This window comes from Mesoplodon bidens, assembly GCF_964165515.1.
Source record: "Mesoplodon bidens genome assembly, chromosome: 4".
In the NCBI taxonomy this organism is placed as follows: Eukaryota; Metazoa; Chordata; class Mammalia; order Artiodactyla; family Ziphiidae; genus Mesoplodon; species Mesoplodon bidens.
The window spans coordinates 99,977,039-99,996,527 of record NC_138160.1 but is presented as its reverse complement, the minus strand read 5'-3'; the positions used below and the strand labels follow the sequence as shown (position 1 = coordinate 99,996,527).

Sequence of the window (19,489 nt, the reverse complement as noted above, 5' to 3'; positions counted from 1 at the left end):
AATCTTGTGTTAAAATACAACTAGAGTTGAATCTCACAGTTGAGACTGTGACACTAAACATTCTGGAATTGTTAGGTTTTTCCAAAACAGCTCAACGCAGGGCTGGTGCAGTACTGTTAACAGCACTACTTCAAAACGAATGTTAAGTTAAACATTGGTGAAAACCCTTCATTTTAGTACCTGTCAAATGTTTAAACCTTTCAAAATTTTCCTTTTTAGCGAACTGGAAAGGCGCGTCCGGCCGGGGTAACCATTGCGCGGGGACAGAGACACTGCAGGGTTCACATTCACTTGGAGTATTCGCGCGACTCCTAGGGGAGCGGTGCTTGTTGGGGCTTGTAGTCTTTACCAGGACCGAAGACACCGCAACTGCATTTATAATGCACTTCTCCCTTTTAAGCTTTCTGGCCCAACAGTCAGATTAAGCCCTAACCTAAAGCATAATTTGACAACACTTACCACTTCCAAGGCTCTCTAGGTTTTTACTAGGTTCCTTACGTTCAACATTCAAACGCACACCGTCTCTCACAAGCCTCAAAGAGATTGGTCTGTCCTCAGCAGTGGGCGGAGCCTTAGGTGGACTGGATCTCTGGATTGGCCAACATCTCACTCGAAGAGGCGTTTTCCACTTGCCGTTCTGTAGACTGTGGTAAAAAAGTCAACCCTTTCCCGCAGTGTTCCTTTTCGCCGCGAGAATCTCGCGATATTTCCGCCAAAGGGACCTAGCGACGCGTAGAGAGGCGCCGAGGCCAGTGGGGGTGGCCGGCTCCGGAGCAGGGAAGAGTCAGGTCAGGGGGGCGAGGACGAGCGGGTGCTGCTTGCGCCGCTTGGGTTCGGTCCGGGCCAGCCACCCAGAACCCAGAGGAAGTGTTGTGGACGGCGTGTCCCTCCTGGCCGGTGAGTCGGCCCGGGGTCGCGGCCGCTGGGTCGACCCCGAGTTTCACCTGGGCCCGCGCGGGTTGTGACAGGTGCGCGGACGAGCGCGGCGCTCCGCCCGCTCGCCGGTCCGCCCCCTCCGGGCCTCGCCCGCGGGGGCTCGGGATGAGCTGCGGGCCGCAGCTGAGCGGCTCCCGCTCCTGGCGCCTGGCGCTGCCGTCGTCTCCTCCCAAGAGCGGCCGCCGCCCGTGAGGGAAAGAGGGAGGGAAGCGGCCGCTGACCCCGGGCATGAGCCGGACGCGACATCCGTTGCTGGATTAAGGCGCCGACATGAACCTGCACCAGGTGCTGACCGGGGCTGTGAACCCCGGCGACCACTGCTTCTCCGTGGGCAGCGTCGGCGACCAGCGCTTCACGGTGAGTGAGGGAGGCTCCCGCGTCGCCCGTTGCGAGTCCGCGCCCCTGAGTCAGCCGGGCTCGGCCCAGAGTGACGGGCAGAGGCCGAGAAAGCCTCGTCGCCCTCGCGGGGTGTCCCCTACGGAGGTCCCAGCTCCTTAGGGCCGGCGGAACTGGCCTTTGAGAACGAAGGAGGCAATAACGCTTCGGTCATTGAGTTACTTAATGTACAGAGGCTAAACTCGGAAGTTAAAATGTTTTGTAGGATTTTTAAAGTTTTTAATCTGACGTCGTTGGGCTGGGGAGGTTTACTAAAATCGTTTATCCGAGAATCGTTGGTGTGTAATGTGTGTGTGGGCTTTTTATTGCCCCACTCCATAGGCTCTAATTGTCAAGTTGAGGAATAGTTGGGATTGGATTCATTTCTTCCTCTAAGTTTAGGTCAAGTGTCTTTGTAGTTTAAAAGAGTGGGTGTCTTAAAAACAGGTAGCTGTCAACAACTAGCGCTGAGTGAAAACAGTGCTTTTCACTTATTTTTCTTTAAATTCACTGGGAATAACTTTGGAAAGAAAAAACTGTTTTTCGTAAATGGTTCACTCCTGCCATCCTTTGAATTCCATATGTAACAGTTCAGTAGTCCTGGGAGGCTTATATTTATTTTAGATTGTTCACATTAATTACTAAAAGTTGCATTACTGTTTCTCAGTAAAATTCCTCTTTGGTGTGTAGTGGTAATTCCAGGTTAAAGTTTAAATGAAAGTGTCTTGTTTTTCATTTGTTTTCCCCAGATAGTGAAAGGAAGAGGGCCCCAAACTTTTGCTACTTACCAGCATATTGACATTTTCTGCCTTAACTATAGCGTTTTTTTAAAAGAATTAAGTATAGTTTTTATAATAATTTCAAGCTATAAGTCAGTATTGCACATGATAGCCTATATCTGAATATATGTATAGCGCTCATGATTTTTGCTACAACTTGAACAGCTATCTCTTAGTTGTGATTAAAACTTAATTTTGCATAAAAAAGTGAAACAAAATAAACACCTTAATGGATGCCCCAGGTTTTCTTCTCAAACGATTTTGACTTTTTTTGGTCATCTTTATCAGTCGGAATAAATAATAGGAAAAAAATAGTAGTCATTATTTAACATGGCGTAGGCATTTAATACCTGAATTGTGCTTTTAGATCTGTGCCAACCAAGTACTTTGCTTTCGAATAGAGTCTGTACCTCCACTGTAGAGTGACTCATACACACCTTAACTTGCACTTGACACTAGCAGTTTTAGAGATTCTAATTCTAAATGTTGACCTCGCCTCAATGCTCAAGAGGAGAGTGAACTCTGAGGGTCTCAGTGGGCAACCATAGTCTCCCTGCAGTTGAACATTGCTCACTGCTCTTTCTTTATTTAGAAAATAAAGATCATCCTAAGAAGATTTTGCTAGTGGGAGATTATAGGATGGTAACATTACATTCTCTGCCATCTCCTAAAATTATATGAGTGCTTCCTCAAATGTAAGTTCTAACAGCTTTTTCTGAGAAGGCATTCAGAATCTGTGTAAGCAGTGGTATGAACTTCAAAGCATATACAATATGATGGCCTATTGATACATCTAGATGATCCTTCTAAGTGTATATAAAATCTTGGTGAATGCTTCTGTTATTTTAAAGGAGAGATGAGTTAATGTACCAAAGATAAGGCTACCCTACACCATCATGTAGCTTGTTGCACAGTTCTACTGAATTTTAGAGTCTGTTTCGATAGACCAGGCTTTAATCATCTCCCACCAAGCCTACTGTAGATTTCTTCCAGATCTCAGGAAATAAGGTAAAAATAAACATTTTGTTGTTATTTAGTATAAAGAGATCCCAGGTCTCTATAATTTTGGTGATAGTTTATTAACGATCACCTTTTTTCCTTTGCAGCTAATCCATCCCTGACTCTAACATTAAATTGATATTCCGTTATAAACCAAGTTTCTTGCCCTCAGTCTACTGGACACTATATACATCTTAAATTTATCTCTCTTGAAATTACTGTCTTTGCTAAAATGTAGAATCTGTTGTTTACTCCTTGAATTTTGTTTTTAACCTCTTTTGATTTTGGCTTCTTTTTCTTTTCATAGAAAGAGAGCAAACATTAATGGTAGATGGTATGTGCAGACTAAAAAACTCTCTCCAAATTCCAGTTTTACTTGAGCTAGGGACGTGAAATCTTCCTCTTGCAGGCCCACTTGAAGAATTACTTTGTTTGTCCTGTTACATTATGCCTTCTCTAAAGACAGACTTTACATTCGTAATTCATCTCTTTGCATGTTTGCAGATAACTTATTTGTTCTTGTTTTGAAAGATTACAAGAGATGAGATCCTGTTTTCTGAATACAGTCTGATAGGTTTTAAATTGAAATGAAGTTGAGTGCCATTTCTCATGGATTCTTGATTTTAAAATATGAAATTACTAATATAGTTAGTATATGTAAGTATTAGATACTTTTTTACTACTTAAACTGGCATCAAACAATTTTGACTTTTCTCTTAATAAGAAAGCTTCTAGTAGGCAGTGACCTTTCCTCTTATACTTTCAAAGCACTTTATTTGCACTTTCATTACATTAGTGACCTGTCTTGCCTTGTGTATGTCTTCCACAGTTTCATTGTGAGTGCCTGGAACAGTGATTGAAGTACTGGTGTCACCTAATAGTAGAGTCATTACCTGAATTTGATGTCCAACTTAGTCCTTATAGTTAGTTATGCATCCGTGGGCAAGTTCTTTTACATTCTTTGAATTTCTTTTTTTCTTATCCGTAAAGTGGGGCTAAAGAACTTATTCATAGGGTTGTTACATGAGAAAGTGCTAAGTTCATTGCTTAGTACCTGTAAAACCCTTAAAAATGTCAGTTATTATAAAGGCTAAACTCATTATAATGCATAGCACATAAAAAGTGCTTGATAAATACTGGTTGAATTGATGACTAATAGATAAAGAAGCCTTATTGCTATATAATTAAAAATTGTGTTTTTTAAAAAATGTTTTTAATAATTTAGATTTGAGTCCAAATAAAATACTTCAATTAAAGTTTAAAATTTTTTTTCCAAAGTCATTTATTACGCATTTTGCCATAAATATCAGGTGAGTAACCAGGAGAGATGTCAGATATCTAAAGCAAAAATTCTTTAATTTTTCTTTATTTACATGAATTTTTCTCTCACTCCTTTTCCCTTGTTAATCTCATACTGTCTTTAGAGCGAAAGTATATGAGCAACCTGGTCCTGATCTGTTGACAACTTTTGTTTTTAGAATAAAAATTTTATTTGTAAAAGACAAATAATAAGTTAAAAACAGGCATAGTTAGTTAGAATCTGGATTTTCTAATGTTTCTGTGCATGCTAGTGACATGTGCTTTAATATACAATAGATTATCCATACTTGGTGTTGAAATTGTGTTTTTACTGAAATGGAAAGGGAGATAATTTCCAAGAGACAGATTGTGTTAATATTTAGGACTTGTTGTCTCTAGTTTGGAATTCAAATGCCTTTGTTATACGAGGGATAACAAACATGTAATAACTCCGGACTCCCTTTTGTATTAGACAACTCTGTGTTCCCAGCCAAGGGGACCCAGATTAGAAGTCAAAAGACTGACTGCAGCTATCTGGGTGTTGGTAGAGAAATGGAGGCTGAATTAGCATTCTCCTTCTTTCTGTAATAGTAAGCATCCTTTAGTTTAACTTTTTGTTTTGTTCACTGTAGGGAAACCTTTATAGGAGGTTCTTTTTTTGGAGAAGCACGTTAATGTTTGTGGATGGAGAGATACAGGAGGGGAAAGTTTGATACTGTTTGTATCTGGAGAAAGAGAATGATTTTTGTGGTGCTCATATGCTATTACGAGTACAAATTGGACTTCTTTTTAAATATTTAGCCTATTTTAAAATTTTATGTTTTAAATAGTATTAACGTACCTTTAAAATTATTGAAGTAATACGAATTCTTAATGTTGTGTTTAAAAAAATGAGAATAACGTTAATTACAACATGCCAAACATAACTCATTTAACCAGGAAGTATACCAGGAAGAAATTCTTTGGGATATTTACCTGGTGTGGTTGGTTAAAACAAAACAGTGAAAACAGGAAATCTAAGTGTTGTACAGAAATCACAGGATTTCCAAATTAGAATGCTGACTGTTGCAGCCTTGGGTAATTTTTGAATATTGGAGAAGGTTGTCTGCCAAATTTAAAGTTAAAAATCATGTTTCAGTTGTATGCTTGAAAGCACACATATGAACTCAGTTCTTTCTTTGCACCTTGTTTGGTCTCAAAGTTAGTAAACCCAATATTATATATGCCTAGTAAAAGGATTTTCATTTCTCAATTTAATTTTCGTTGCTTAGTAATAGGTTATTCTGATTACAGATCTTTTGAGAGAAGCAGCTAGTGTACCAATTACAATATATACATATTAATTTTGAAGCTTAGGTAGTGTGGCAATTTATTTGATAAACCAGTGCTGTTCTTATTGTTTTGATAGTAATAGGGCACCTTGAAATGAATTTTTCAGAACAATTTATTTTGGAAAAAATCTATAAAACTAGTTTTAGATTTTGGTTTAGAAAGTTATGTATAGTATTACATCTTAGGTTTTTATTTAAAACCAGGTAGATGGGTTATTTTTATTTACGAATTTAGTAAAGATGGATTATTTTAAAATCACACACAGCCCATTTTGTTTATTTTTCTTCTTTATTTTGTTTATGTGTGACTTACATTGATTGACTTTTAAAATTGAAGTACAGTTGATTCATAATACTGTGTTGGTTTCAGGTGTCCAGCAAAGTGATTTGGAGATATGTGTGTGCGCGTGTGTGTGTGTATACACACACACACATATATATGATTATGTTCTATTATAGGTTATTACAAGAATATTGTTCCCTGTATTATAGTAAATCCTTTTGCTTATCTGTTTTATGTATAGTAGTTTGTATCTGTTAATTCCATACTCCTAATTTATCACTTGCCCCCCTCCCTTTTCCCTTTGGTAACCATAAGCTTGTTTTCTATGTCTGTGAGTCTGTTTCTGTTTTATATATGGATTCATTTGTATTATTTTTTAGATTACACATATAAGTAATATCATACAATATTTGTCTTTCTCTCTATGACTTCACTTAGTATGATATTCTCTAGGTCCATTCATGTCACTGCAAATGGCAATATTTCATTCTTTTTTATGTCTGAGTAATATTCCACTGTATATATATACCACATCTTTATCCATTCATCTGTTGATGGACACTTAGGTTGCTTCCATGTCTTGGCTGTTGTAAATAGTGCTGCTATGACCTTTGGGTGCAGAGCCCATTTTGAATTAAAGTTTGTTTTCCTGGTTTCATTTGGTGTATTTCCATGCTTATTAACTCATCATGTTGTATAAACTCTAGAGATTGAATTAATTTTAATAATCTATTAAAAATATCCATAAGAAGATATGTTTATTTCAAGTGATTTTTGCATGATATCCAGTTTGAATTTTCTGTACAGATTCATCTCTCTATTTTTTCCCCCCAAGCTTTATTGACATACAGTTTACATGAACATTGTATAAGTTTAAGGTGTGCAATGTGATGATTTGATACACATATATTGTGTGAAATCTTTACCACAATAAGGTTAGTTAACATATCCTTTAACTCACATAATTACCATTTTGTTGTTGTTATGATGAGAACATTAAAGCTTTATTCTAATAGCAACTTGCAACTGTACAATACAATATTGTTAACTATAGTCACCATGCCGTACATTAGATCCCTGGAACTTATTCATCTTATAACTGAAAGTTTGTATCCTTTGACCAACATCTCCCATTTCCCCCATCCATAGCCCCTGGCAACCACCATTCTATTCTGTTAGTACAATGTTTCTATTAGTACAGTGTTTTTATATTCCACATATAAGTGGGATACATATGTACATTATTTGTCTTTCTCTGTCTGACTTAGCCTAATGCCCGCAAGGTTGTCACAAGTGGCAGAATTTTCTTCTTTTTTATGACTGAATAGTATTCTTTTGTGTTTGTGTGTGTGGGTGTGTGTAAAACATATTTTCTTTATCCATTCATTCACTGATGGACACTTAGGTTGTTTCCATATCTTGGCTGTTGTGAACAATGCTGAAATGAATATGGGAGTGCAGCTATCTCTTACAGTGATTTCATCATCTTTGGATATAATCCTAGAAGTTGGATTGGTGGAATATATGGTAGTTCTGCTTTTAATTTTTTCAGGACTCTTCCATACTGTTTTTTACAGTGGCTGTGCCAATCTACATTCACACCAAGGGTGCACAAAGATTCCCTTTCTTCACATCTTCACCAACACTTATCTATTATCTTTTTGTTGATAGCATCCTAATGGGTATGAAGTGATATCTCATCCAGTTTTGATTGGCATTTCCTTGATGAGCAGTGATGTTGAACATCTTTTCATGTACCTGTTGGCCATTTGTACGTCTTCTTTGAAAAAATATCTGAGTCTTCTGTCCATTTTTAATTGGATTGTTCATTTCTGGTATTGAGTTATATGAGTTCCTTATATATTTTAGATATTAACTTTTTTTTTTTTTTTTTTTTGCGGTATGCGGGCCTCTCACTGTTGTGGCCTCTCCCGTTGCAGAGCACAGGCTCCAGACGTGCAGGCTCAGCGGCCATGGCTCACGGGCCTAGCCGCTCCACAGCATGTGGGATCTTCCCGGACCCAGGCACGAATCCGTGTCCCCTGCATCAGCAGGCAGACTCTCAACCACTGCGCCACCAGGGAAGCCCTAGATATTAACTTTTTGTCAGATAAGGTTTGCAAATATTTTCTCCCATTTTTAGGTTGCCTTTTCATTTTGTTGGTGGTTTCTTTTGCTGTGCAGAAGCTTTTCATTTTAATGTAGTCTTACTTATTTATTACTGCTTTTGTTGCTTGTGCTTTTGGTGTCCAAAAAGTCATCACTAATTGTCAAGGGCCTTTTTCCCTATGTTTTCTTCTAGGAGTTTTGCGGTTTCAGGTTTTAGGTTTAAGTTTTTAATCCATTTTTGAGTTGATTTCTGTGTGTGATGTAAGACAAGGGTCCAATTTTATTCTTTTGTATGTGGATATACAGTTTTCCCAGCATCACTTTATTGAAGAAACTATCATTTCTCTGTTGTATATTCTTGGCACCTTTGTCAAAGATTAGTTGACCATATATGTGTGGGTTATGTCTGGGCTCATGATTCTGTTCCTTTGGCCTATGTGTCTGTTTTTTATGCCAATACCATACTGTTTTGATTTTTATAGCTTTGCAACATAGTTTGAAATAAGGAAATGTGATGTTTCCAGCTTAGTTTTTCTTTAAGATTGCTTTGGCTATTTGGGGTCTTCTGTGGTTCCATGTGAATTTTAGAATTTTTTTTTCCCTATGTGAAAAATGCCACTGGAATTTTGATAGAGATTACATGGAATCTATAGATGTTTTTGTGTAGTATGGACATTTCAACAATATTAATTCTTCCAGTCCAAGAACAGAAGATGTCTTTTCATTTATTTGTGTTGTCAGTTTCTTTAATCAATGTCTTATAGTTTTCTGTGTATAAGACTTTTCACCTTGGTTACATTTATTCTTAAGTATTTTATTCTTTTTGATGCTATTATACATTGGATTTTCTTAATTTCTTTTTCGAATAGTTTATTGTTAGCATATAGAAATGCAGTTGATTTTTGTATGTTGATTTTGTATTCTGCAATTTTGCTGAGTTCATTTATTAGTGCTAACAGTTTTTTGGTGGAGTCTTTAGGGTTTCTATATGTAATATCTTGTCTTCTGCAAACAGACAATTTTACATCTTCCTTTCTGATTCGAATGCCTTTTATTTCTTTTTCTTGCCTAATTGCTCTGGTAGGACTTACAATATTATGTTGAATAGAATCGGTGGGAGTGTGTGCATCCTTGTCTTTTTCCTGATCTTAGAGGAGAGCTTTTAGCTTTTTATCATTGAGTATATTAGCTATAAGCTTGTCATATATGGCCTTTATGGAACCATCCTTGCATCCCAGGGGTAAATCCCACTTGATTACGGTATCAGATCTTTTTAATGTGCTCTTGAAATCAGTTTGCTAGTATTTTGTTGAAGATTTTTGCATCTATATTCATCAGGTAAATTGGCCTATAATTTTCTTTTCTTATAGTGCCTCGTGTAGCTTTGGTATAACGGTAATGTTGGCCTTGTTAAATGGCCTCTTCAGTTTTTTGGAAGGGTTTGAGAAGGATTGGTGTTAATTATTCTTTAAATGTTTGGTAGAATTCACTGGTAAAGCCAACTGGTCCTGGGCTTTTATTTGTTGGGAAGTTTTGATTACCTTATCAATTAGTGTATTATATTTTCTCAGTTTTGTGAAAGAGTAAATATTGATAGTGATAACCCACACAAACTAAAGCTCTTGGGGAGGGGGAAGCTAGGGTGGTTGTCCTCAGTATTTCCTTAAGTGTACAAAGGATTACTGAAACCAGAGAGTTTGAGAACCATTGCTTTATAGTATTCCATTGTATGATTATACTGCAGTATTTTTTTTAACTTTTTATTTTACATTGGAGTACAGTTGATTAACAATGTTGTGTTAGTTTCAGGTGTACAACAAAGTGATTCAGTTATAAGTATCTATTCTTTTTCACATTGTTCTCCCAATTAGGTTGTTACAGAATATTGAGCAGAGTTCCCTGTACTATACAGTAGGTCCTTGATGGCTATCCATTTAAAATATATATACTACAGTTTATTTATGCATTCTATTATATGTTTGAGTTTGTTCTGCTTCGGAGCTTTTATGAATAGCTATGAATGTTCTTGTACATGTCTCTTAGTGTACATATAGACACATTTCTGTTGGGTATAAACATAGAGGTAGAATTGCTGGATCATTGAGTGTGCCTGTGTTTAGCTTTCCAAAGTAGTGGCACCATTTTATTTTACATTTGTATCAGCAGTTATGGGAATTCTGGTTGCTTTACATCCAAAGAAGTCATTTTTAATTATAGGAAGAAATTAGGGAACAGTTATTAAATTCACATCATGTTTATTTATAAGGCATTGTATGGCAGCATAGCAGAAGGAGTAAGAGTATGTTCTTTCCCATTAGTTATAACTTGCTTTCAGTCTCATTTGTGTCTGATACTAGCTCTGAGACTTGAGCCAATTACTCAATCTAAGTTGAGTTTCCTTATCAGTAAAATGGATTGATGAGAGTAAATATCTCACAGGATTTGTTGTGAGGATTAAATGGGATACCAGTGAAAAGCACTTCGCATTTGGCCCTGCCAAAAAGAAAAACTAGGCTCAGATGACTACAGTGAATGAACGATAGAGGAAAGCACAAAAAAGTGCCCCCCTCCCCGCCCCATCTCTTTTTCTGGCTGTTTATCTGTATCCTTTATCACACTGGTAAACATAAGTGTTTCCCTGAGTTCTCTGCACTGTTTTAGCAAATAAATCCAAGGGGGAAGAGGTCATGGGAACCTTTGACTGGGACAGAAGTTGTGGGTAATCTGAGGACCTACTGCTTGTGATTAGCATCTGAAGTGGAGGGCAGTCTCAGTTAAGGCTGAGCCCTTAACTTGTGGGATCTGATGCTATCTCCAGGTAGATAGTGTCAGGACTGAGTTAAATTGTAGGATACTCAGTTGGTGTCACAGAATTGCTTGCTTGGTGTGATTAAAACCCCCACACATCTGGTGTCAGAAGTGTTGTGAATGTGGTAATAATGTGAGAGCAAAGGAGAAACACGGGAGGAAGACTAGTTTTTTCCTTCTCACTCTCCAAGGCTGCAAACATATAGTCAAATTCTGTGTTCATAAGTTACTTAGTTCCTTTCTGCCTTCTTTCTTTCAGTGTAGATATAGTATTTGTTTGAAATGTACTTAGTTCCTTTGTTTCACCTCCCCCCCATTCTGATTGATTTAAATCAATTTTTTGAATATGTATGACGTTAACATGTTTCAAAAGTCATAACTAGTGTCCACTGGTAGATGAATGGATAAAGGGGTGTGTGTGTGTGTGTATACATGTATACACACACACACACAGTAGAATATTACTCAGCCATAAAAAAAGAGTGAAATCTTGCCATTTGTGATAATATGTGTGGACCTGGAGGGTATTATGCTAAGTGAAGTAAGTCAGACAAAGACAAATACCGTATGATTTCACTTATATGTGGAATCTAAGAAAACAAAACAAATGAACAAACAGCAGAACAGTAACAGACTCATAGACACAGAGGACAAACTTGGTTGCCAGAGGGGAGGGAAGGGGGAGGTGGGAGGGATAAGTGAAATAGGTAAGGGAGATTAAGAAATAGAAACTTCCATTTACAAAATAAATGAGTCATGGGGATTAAATGTAGAGCATGGGGAATATAGTCAATAATACTGTAATACCTTTGTATGGTGACACATGCTAACTAGACTTAATGATGATCACTTCATAATGTATGGAAATGTAGAATCACGGTGTTGTGCACCTGGAACTAACAGAGTGCTGTAGGTCAGTTATACTTCAATTTTAAAAAGAAGTCATAAGTATATAAAAAGTTATACCCAGAAGTGTTATTCTTTGCTTCCACTCCATCTTCTCCCCCTTTGTAGGTATCCAACTTCACTTTTCCCTAGTTTTATTCTCCCTTTGTTCCTTTTTGTAGCAAGCCAGGTACATGTATTTTATTTTCCTTTTTCCTTACACACAAAAAATTGCCATATGTGCTCTTTTCTTTTTTTTTTTCACTTTATAATATCCCCTAGAAATCACTCCAAGTCAGTTCATAGATTTCTTCCTCATTCTTTTTATAGCTGTTTAATACTCCATCGTGGCTATGTACCACAGTTTATTCAACCAGTATTCTGTGCACAGCAGGATTTTTAAGGAGATGTTTATACACTCTTGAAAATGATTAAGAAATGGAACAAAACACAAATATAGTTTGAGTCTTTAATGCATTTTATATTTAATTAATTATACAGTCAAATAAACTATAAAAGTTAAAATTCTGTAGTCAAGAAAACCAGGAGGTTTTTTTATTATAAGCCCCAAGGATAACAGTCAACTGATGAAGTGTGAACTGCAGCTGGTTATATTCTTTTTTTTTTTTTCCCCATTTACCAGTTTATTGCCATCCATTAGTTATAACTCTGAAAGAAGAAAGTGAGGACTGAATGACAGAAATATTCCAGATGAAGATCAATAATTTTTATTCAATTTAAAGTTTACCAAAACTAGGGATAGATAGCTTTGCACCTTCTAGTACCGTCACTAAGGAAAAATTAACTGACAGGCAGTGATAGTATAATAGCAGCAGCAAAAGAACAAGGGTAATCCAGAACTGGATAAGTCTTTGAATGATCAAGGTTTATTTGTATTATAAGTTGGCATCTTTCTATAGGGATAGATGTTTATTTCTGAGGTAACTTTGCATTTATCAAGTTTATAAATGTTTAATACTTGTTGAATTAAACAGTAATTTTGTGAGGTACTTCAGGATTCATGTAGACTCAATTCAGGAAAACTTAGAGTCCTGATTGACAAAAATAGGTGCAACACAATATCTGTAAGTAGATAGATAATTGCAGGTAAACAAAAAGAAGGCAAAGTTATGAACACATTTTTAAAAATATATATATATATATTCTAGTTAATGGAAACTGAAAAAATTTTGTTTAGTGATGAGGAAATCTACATTGTAAACATTCCAAATTTAATACAGTATTTTGGTAAACAGCGGCAATCAGTATTTTATCAACATTTAATATTCAGGAGAAAATCAGTTTCTAAAATATTAAGGTATTTTAGAGTATTGTTAATGACATCTTTCATAAATTAGTTTTTGGAATTTATTCTGGCTGTTAGTCTCGTGACAAGCCTTATGATCCTATTGTGGATATTTACACCTAGGTGAGCAGACCATCATGAGGTTTTTTGTTTGTTTACTGAGCCAGTTTTTTCCACTGTGTGACACTAGTAGAAAACAGACTTGATTTCCCCTAATTCCTTTTAGGAAAATTCCAGACAAGCATGCTTAATTAGGGAAGTTCTGTTCTGCCATCAAAATAGCACTAGATCAAAAATCAAGAGATCAGAGTTCTCAAGCCCACTCTGCCACTAAGAAGTTGTCAGCCGATTTGGGCCTCATTTTCTTGTTGGTAATGTGAGCAGATTTATTTGTATGTTCTTTCAAGTCCCTTTTCTAATATTTTTTGGTAGCTTGTACAGAACCATTTTGGCTTTGGTAGGAATTACGGTCATGAAGTATAAAGTATAATATTTTTTACATTAAGTAAGGTGTATGTATATGTGCAAAAGTGATGAGAAAGTAAAGAATTACTAAAATTTTAAGAACTTAGGATGGAAAACAGTTTGTGATAGCTATTTTATTTTCAGAATTATGCTGCATGTAATTTCTAGGACGACAGCCACGTACTCTTAAATGGAAGAAACTCCTGTGATCTAAGGGCAGAGAACAAGATAAACTTGAACCCTACCTTTTCATCTTGGACCTTAACTTGTAGTAATGGAAATGGATAACAAGCAAGATATTTACAAATCGTGGTATATGCTATGAAGAAGAAAAAGTAGTGTGATGGAAAGTAATTAGGGGAGGGGGGAAGAATATTGATCAATATGAGTATATTCAGGAACTGAGACATGAATGTTGAAAAGAAGCTAGTTAGACAAAGACCAGGCAGATAGAAGGAAGGTAAACCACTTTGAGGTGGAAAAAGATTGTTATGCCCAAGAAACAGAAAGAAGGGCAATGTAGGGGCAGGAGCCAATTGAGGGAATGAAAGAGTAGCTTGAGATGGATTTGGGGAATTAGGACAATCATTTAGGGCATTGACATTGGTAAGAAGTTGAGATTTTATTCCAAGTGCAATGAGGAAACTATTGAAGGGAAAATTACTTGGTGTAATAAACATTTTTGCAAGATCATTCTTGTCTGTGTGTGGAAAGGAATTAGAGGGAAGCAAGAATGGAAGCAGTCAGAGTATAAACAATAATGCAGGAGAGAGATTATGGTAGTTTAGATAAGGGCAGTAGCATTCAGTGGAGATGGAAAAAGTGAAAGGAATTGGTATATATTTTGCAGAAAGGACTGACTGATGGGACTATATATGGGAGGAAAGGGGAATATTCTCAAATAATAAAGATCTTAAAAAATATTTAAAATGAGTCTGTTAAAACATAATATTTAACGCCAGTGTTCTACATGATAAATATTTTCTTGACAATTTTATCATTTTTATTTTACTTTGTTCTTTTTTTTGTTTGTTTTTAGGCTTATGCATCTGGATGTGACATTGTTATACTGGGAAGTGATTTTGAAAGACTGCAAATAATCCCAGGAGCTAAACATGGAAATATTCAAGTAGGATGTGTAGATTGTTCAATGCAACAAGGCAAGGTTTGTAATCTTGTGGTGATATGAGATTTGTTTTGAATATGGTTTTTGTAAATATAGTCTCTGAAGTATCTATTTCCTATTGAATTAGAGACTTGCTGTGTTTCCAAGACAATGAAGCTACAGATTTCTTTGGCTAAGATGCACTCTAGAGAACAAAATTCCTGACTCAGATGTATCTTAGAGATTGTCAGGAATTCTGTTCTCATATAATCTTGAAATATAGCATAGTTTTCTCCATGAATTGACAAACAAATATAATATTTATTACCTGTAGAATAGGTGTAAAGCTTACTTATTTAAAAATTGATTGGATTGAGGGAAAGGACTGACAATAAACTTCAGTCTATTTAGAAATAAACCCTGAAAAGAAATTCTTGTTAGAGTCCTTTTTTGTCTGTAAACAGGTAAGTTATCTCCTTGTAACTTCTAGATAAACTTTGTACAAAAATGAACATAAATTGTATAATTTTTTAAATAATTTACTCCCAAGTCTATAAGAAAAATGAAAAATTTAATTTGAACTTCTGTTTACACATGGAAAGTATAAAGTTACCTTGAAAGTAAAAAAGCAACAAAAACAAAAGAAACAGGGCATATGATTTAACATCAGGTTAAATACGGTTCTATATAGTACCAGAGTTGGGAGAGTTATAACTTATAGGCAGTATAGCATATAGCTTAATATAGCACCATATAGGTAGGCATGGATGACCAGGCCTAGGTACAGTTGCAGCTAGACTAGGCTGAACTATGCAAATTTAATTTTTCTGCTAGATACTTAATTAATGTATATTGTTTGATGCTATGATTCTACCAGAACATTTTGTGTGAGAAATCAAAATGGGCCCAACCTTATTTTTTTTAATGTAATCATTCCTAATAAGCCTGCCATTCTGAAAAGTTACTTCTTGGGACCTAGTTTAAAGATACTCGTAACAAAGGAGTTTCAGCTCTTGTAGTCTTTGCCTACTTTTTGGACTACTGTTCTTTTTGTTATTCCTATGTTCCTTCCTTTCAGTAGAGTTACAGGTATTTCATCTGTCTCTCTTTTGTTCATGCCTTTCATTCTCACTGTACTACAAAAGTGATTTTTATTATGGAATGCTAAAAATCCTTTAGAGTTTTTTCCCTTTCTCTTCATGTTTGACCTCCTAGCTCTGTAGTTCTGTAATCTTGATTGTATATAAAAACTTACTTATACCATTTAGATTCACATAGGGCTTGTTAATGTTGGAAATCTAATTTTAGTAATTTTCAATATGAGTTATCTTTTAATAAGCTATATTACATGAAATCCAGGTTAGAATGAAGAGGTCATTTGGTTTTATAATTATTCTAATAAAGGGTAAATTTCCTTTGTTTCACAGATAACAGTATACTCAAATGATTCCTTAAGGTATCGAGACGAAAATTTGTAGATTTTGGTACTTGGGATTTCTGTTTACCTTTTAGAAGGAAATGCTTCTTGATACCATAGGCATCAATATTGTATCATTACTGTTTTTTTATTTGTAGTACTGCCAGATTAATTTTCCTAAGAAAATTCATCTGCATTTGACTTGTTATTCATTTGCTTAAAACCATTCTTTGTTTCCCATGAACTTAGAAAAGTTCAAATTGTTCACCTTGGTTTGAGACCTTATTTAGCCCACTCACATTTGCCTTTTTGGCCTCATGTCCATTATTTCTCTCTTCTACCTGGGCTGATGGTCAGTCACCTCCCAACATACTTTACCTCTTATAATATTTACACTTGTGGGGACTTCCCTGGTAGTCCAGTGGTTAAGATTCCACACACCCAATGCAGGGGCCCCAGGTGCAATCCCTGGTCAGGGAACTAGATCCTGCACGTGGCAACGAAGATTTCACGTGCCGCAACTATGACCCGGAGCAGCCAAATAAATAAATATTAAAAAAAAAAAATTTACACTTGTGTTCATACTATGCCCTATTTCTAAAATTGAACACTCACTGCAGTTTGAAATCCTATTCACATTTAAAGGCGCAAACTAAATACTCCCAGGTGAAGTCACTGCAGATGATTTCTACCTTCTAAGATCTCCTCAGAACACCTTAAAATATCCATTGAAAGTTTTTTTTTTCCATATGTGTGTTACATCCTCATTTCTTACTCTGTCTTCACTAGATTATGTGTTCTTATTTTTATCCCCGATCATTCATTCTATCTATATATCTATCTGATTTCTGATGTTTTAATATTCTTCATTTATGACTCACTCAAGCTATAGTAGTAGCTACCTTATAAAACAGAGCCAGCAAGGGTATGCTTCATTGATATAAGAGTAAATATTTGAAAGGTACTCAAATAAAATAGAATATTGAAAAAATATACTCCTTAGAGGGTTTACAAAGGAATAGATCTAAGTTTTACTTCTAAAAAGTTAAATATACACTGACAGAATTCTGAACTTTGAAGACAGATAACCTAAAAACTTGATTTTTAAGTCATGTCATATTCTGTACTTGACAAGGAATACATCAATACATTTTCTTCTGTGAGGAAGGGAATTAACATTTACTATGCATCTTATATAGATAATTCTTTACCAGATGCTTTACAAATGTTATTTCAACCCTCAAAATAATCCTATTAGGAAGATCATATTATACATACTGTAAATATAGATAGAAACTAAGGTTCAGAGAGCTTAACTTGCTGGTACACAGTGACAGCACTGGGATTGTGATCCAGATATGGTAGTCCCCAAAATTGACATTCTCAAGTATTGGTGAAAGAAATTTTGTGTTGGGTATTTTTTAAGTTATACTATTAATTTCTTTTGTTCTTTTGATTCATAAGTAAGTTAACATATCCGTAAGTTTTCTTTCTTTTTTTCTTTTTTAAAAGATTGCAGCATCCTATGGAAATGTTATATCTGTTTTTGAACCAGTTAGCCTACCGAAGCAAAAGAAAAATTTGGTCAGTAATTCATCTTTTTCTTTTAGAAATGAAAATGTGTTGTGTATTAAAAGAGAGCATTTTTAAGAGTATAAAATTAGAGTGATCACATAAATCAGTATAAATTATACACTGTAATTAAAGACATGTTAAATGCCACTTCCTTATTAAAGATGTATGTTTCATTGAAGTAGAATGAAACTAAATTGTGCTTATGAATTATCTTGAAATGCTTTTCCTTTTTTCCATCTATCATTTTTTTCTTTTATTAAGTATTTGAAGAGTTAACAACTTGAAACTTGTCAGTTACTTTATTGCTAGTGGCAAACATCATTGTCCAGTCATATGTGGCACTTGTTCTTTGTTTCTGTGATCTACTTTTATGTAGTTTTTCTGCTTTATATATTTTGTTCTTAAAGTGACATGTTTTAATTGCAAAGTCTTAACCTACCCCCTGAACTTACTTTCTTGCACTTACTATATCATGTAATAATTGTTAGCGGGTCAGTGAATGTTTTTTTTTAATAAAGAAACTATATTCAGAAATAGTTCCTGAAAGTTGGTTAAAACTTTATAAATATTGAGGTTATGTAGTGGATTTCTTGGGTGTTTAGATGCTCTTTTTTTGTTTGTTTGTTTGTTTGTTTTGCATTTTTTTATTAGTTTCTGCTTTATAACAAAGTGAATCAGTCATACATATACATCTGTTCCCACATCCCTTCCCTCATGCATCTCCCTCCCTCCCACCCTCCCCATCCCACCCCTCCAGGTGGTCACAAAGCACCGAGCTGATCTCCCTGTGCTCTGCGGCTGCTTCCCACTATCTATCTACCTTACGTTTGGTAGTGTATATATGTCCATGCCTCTCTTTCGCTTTGTCACACATACATCCGCCCTCCAGGCACAGCCCTTCTCAGAGCACACAGAAACCCCAAGCACCACAGCCCCATTCCACAAGTAATGCACCACCGATATTCCCAAACTCACACTGCTCGTCGTACACGCATCCAGCCGCATCCCTCACATACCACAGCCCTCACCACCATACTCCACACTCCTGTATACAGACACCGCTCCAGTATCCCCCCACACGCACATGAAAAGCCCACAGATGACACCAGATACACCGCTCCGTCCTACGGCCAACAGACACCAAGCTCACGACATAGCTACGTCATGCAAATGTCCCTCTCTCGTCTACCACACCTGCTCCCTCAGCTTCCGGCATGGCCCATGCATGTTATTATGGCTTTAATTTCCTTTTTCAGGAATCCGGAGATCACATCGAGATACTGCCCAGCCTACAGCACCCCTAGCCCAGGATCAGGAAGAAGGAGAGACCGCTCCCCCATCACACTGTGTCTCCTCCTCACCCTCTTCACCCTGTAAGAACAATCTGCACCCAGACAAAGAGGAAAGGGGCATGAAAATACACTACATGCAGGTACAATTGAACAAGGGTGTAGCTGTCTCCTGGAAGACAAAGAAACCCTTGGAGTTGCCTGAAAAGCAGCTGTCGATAGAAGAAGTGATCCTTCCTGAGGATGTGTGCACAGTAGCCACTGACCCCTCTTCTGATGTGTGCACGGAAAGCCTCCTGTCTGACAGTGAGCCCACTGGGGAGGAGAAAGAGTATGAGGAAAGGGCAGAGCCAGGCAGCCCATCAGGGTCACCTGCAGTCCAGGAGACACCCAGGGCCAAGACACCGGACTGGATGGTGACCATGGAGACCGGCTTCAGGTGCATGGCCTGCTGCCGGGTCTTCCCCACCTTGGAGATCCTCCAGCAGCACGTGAAGTTCGGCGTCCTGGAGGGCTTCAGCTGCCGTG

General features: G+C 36.7%; 1 protein-coding gene and 1 long non-coding RNA gene across 3 annotated transcripts in view; one reads left to right on the top strand and one right to left on the bottom strand.

The window, feature by feature from the left end:
- LOC308615723 overlaps window positions 1–513 on the bottom strand; it is a 35,383-nt gene extending 34,870 nt beyond the window's left edge. The window contains exon 1 of one of the 2 annotated variants that reach the window (XR_014015617.1): window positions 460–513. This is a non-coding gene — a long non-coding RNA (uncharacterized lncRNA). Of the gene's footprint in view, window positions 1–180; window positions 222–459 lie in introns of those variants that run through there. The other variant, XR_014015618.1, reaches the window with a different exon arrangement.
- A 216-nt stretch (window positions 514–729) lies between these two features.
- Window positions 730–19,008, top strand: LOC308615718 (dmX-like protein 1). Its single transcript, XM_081231369.1, has 4 exons — window positions 730–1,293; window positions 14,615–14,740; window positions 17,610–17,681; window positions 18,929–19,008. The coding sequence occupies exons 1-4, from the start codon at window positions 1,207–1,209 to the stop codon at window positions 18,974–18,976; spliced, it is 333 nt and encodes a 110-aa protein (XP_081087495.1). The 5' UTR covers window positions 730–1,206; the 3' UTR covers window positions 18,977–19,008.
- Window positions 19,009–19,489: the final 481 nt, after the last annotated feature.

Excerpts from the sequence above, each read along its gene's own strand:
- LOC308615718 (XM_081231369.1), top strand. The coding sequence starts at position 1,207 with ATGAACCTGCACCAGGTGCTGACCGGGGCTGTGAACCCCGGCGACCAC. Across the intron at positions 14,741-17,609 it reads GTTCAATGCAACAAGGCAAG|ATTGCAGCATCCTATGGAAA; the intron begins GTTTGTAATCTT and ends CTTTTTTAAAAG. Across the intron at positions 17,682-18,928 it reads CGAAGCAAAAGAAAAATTTG|GAATCCGGAGATCACATCGA; the intron begins GTCAGTAATTCA and ends TTCCTTTTTCAG.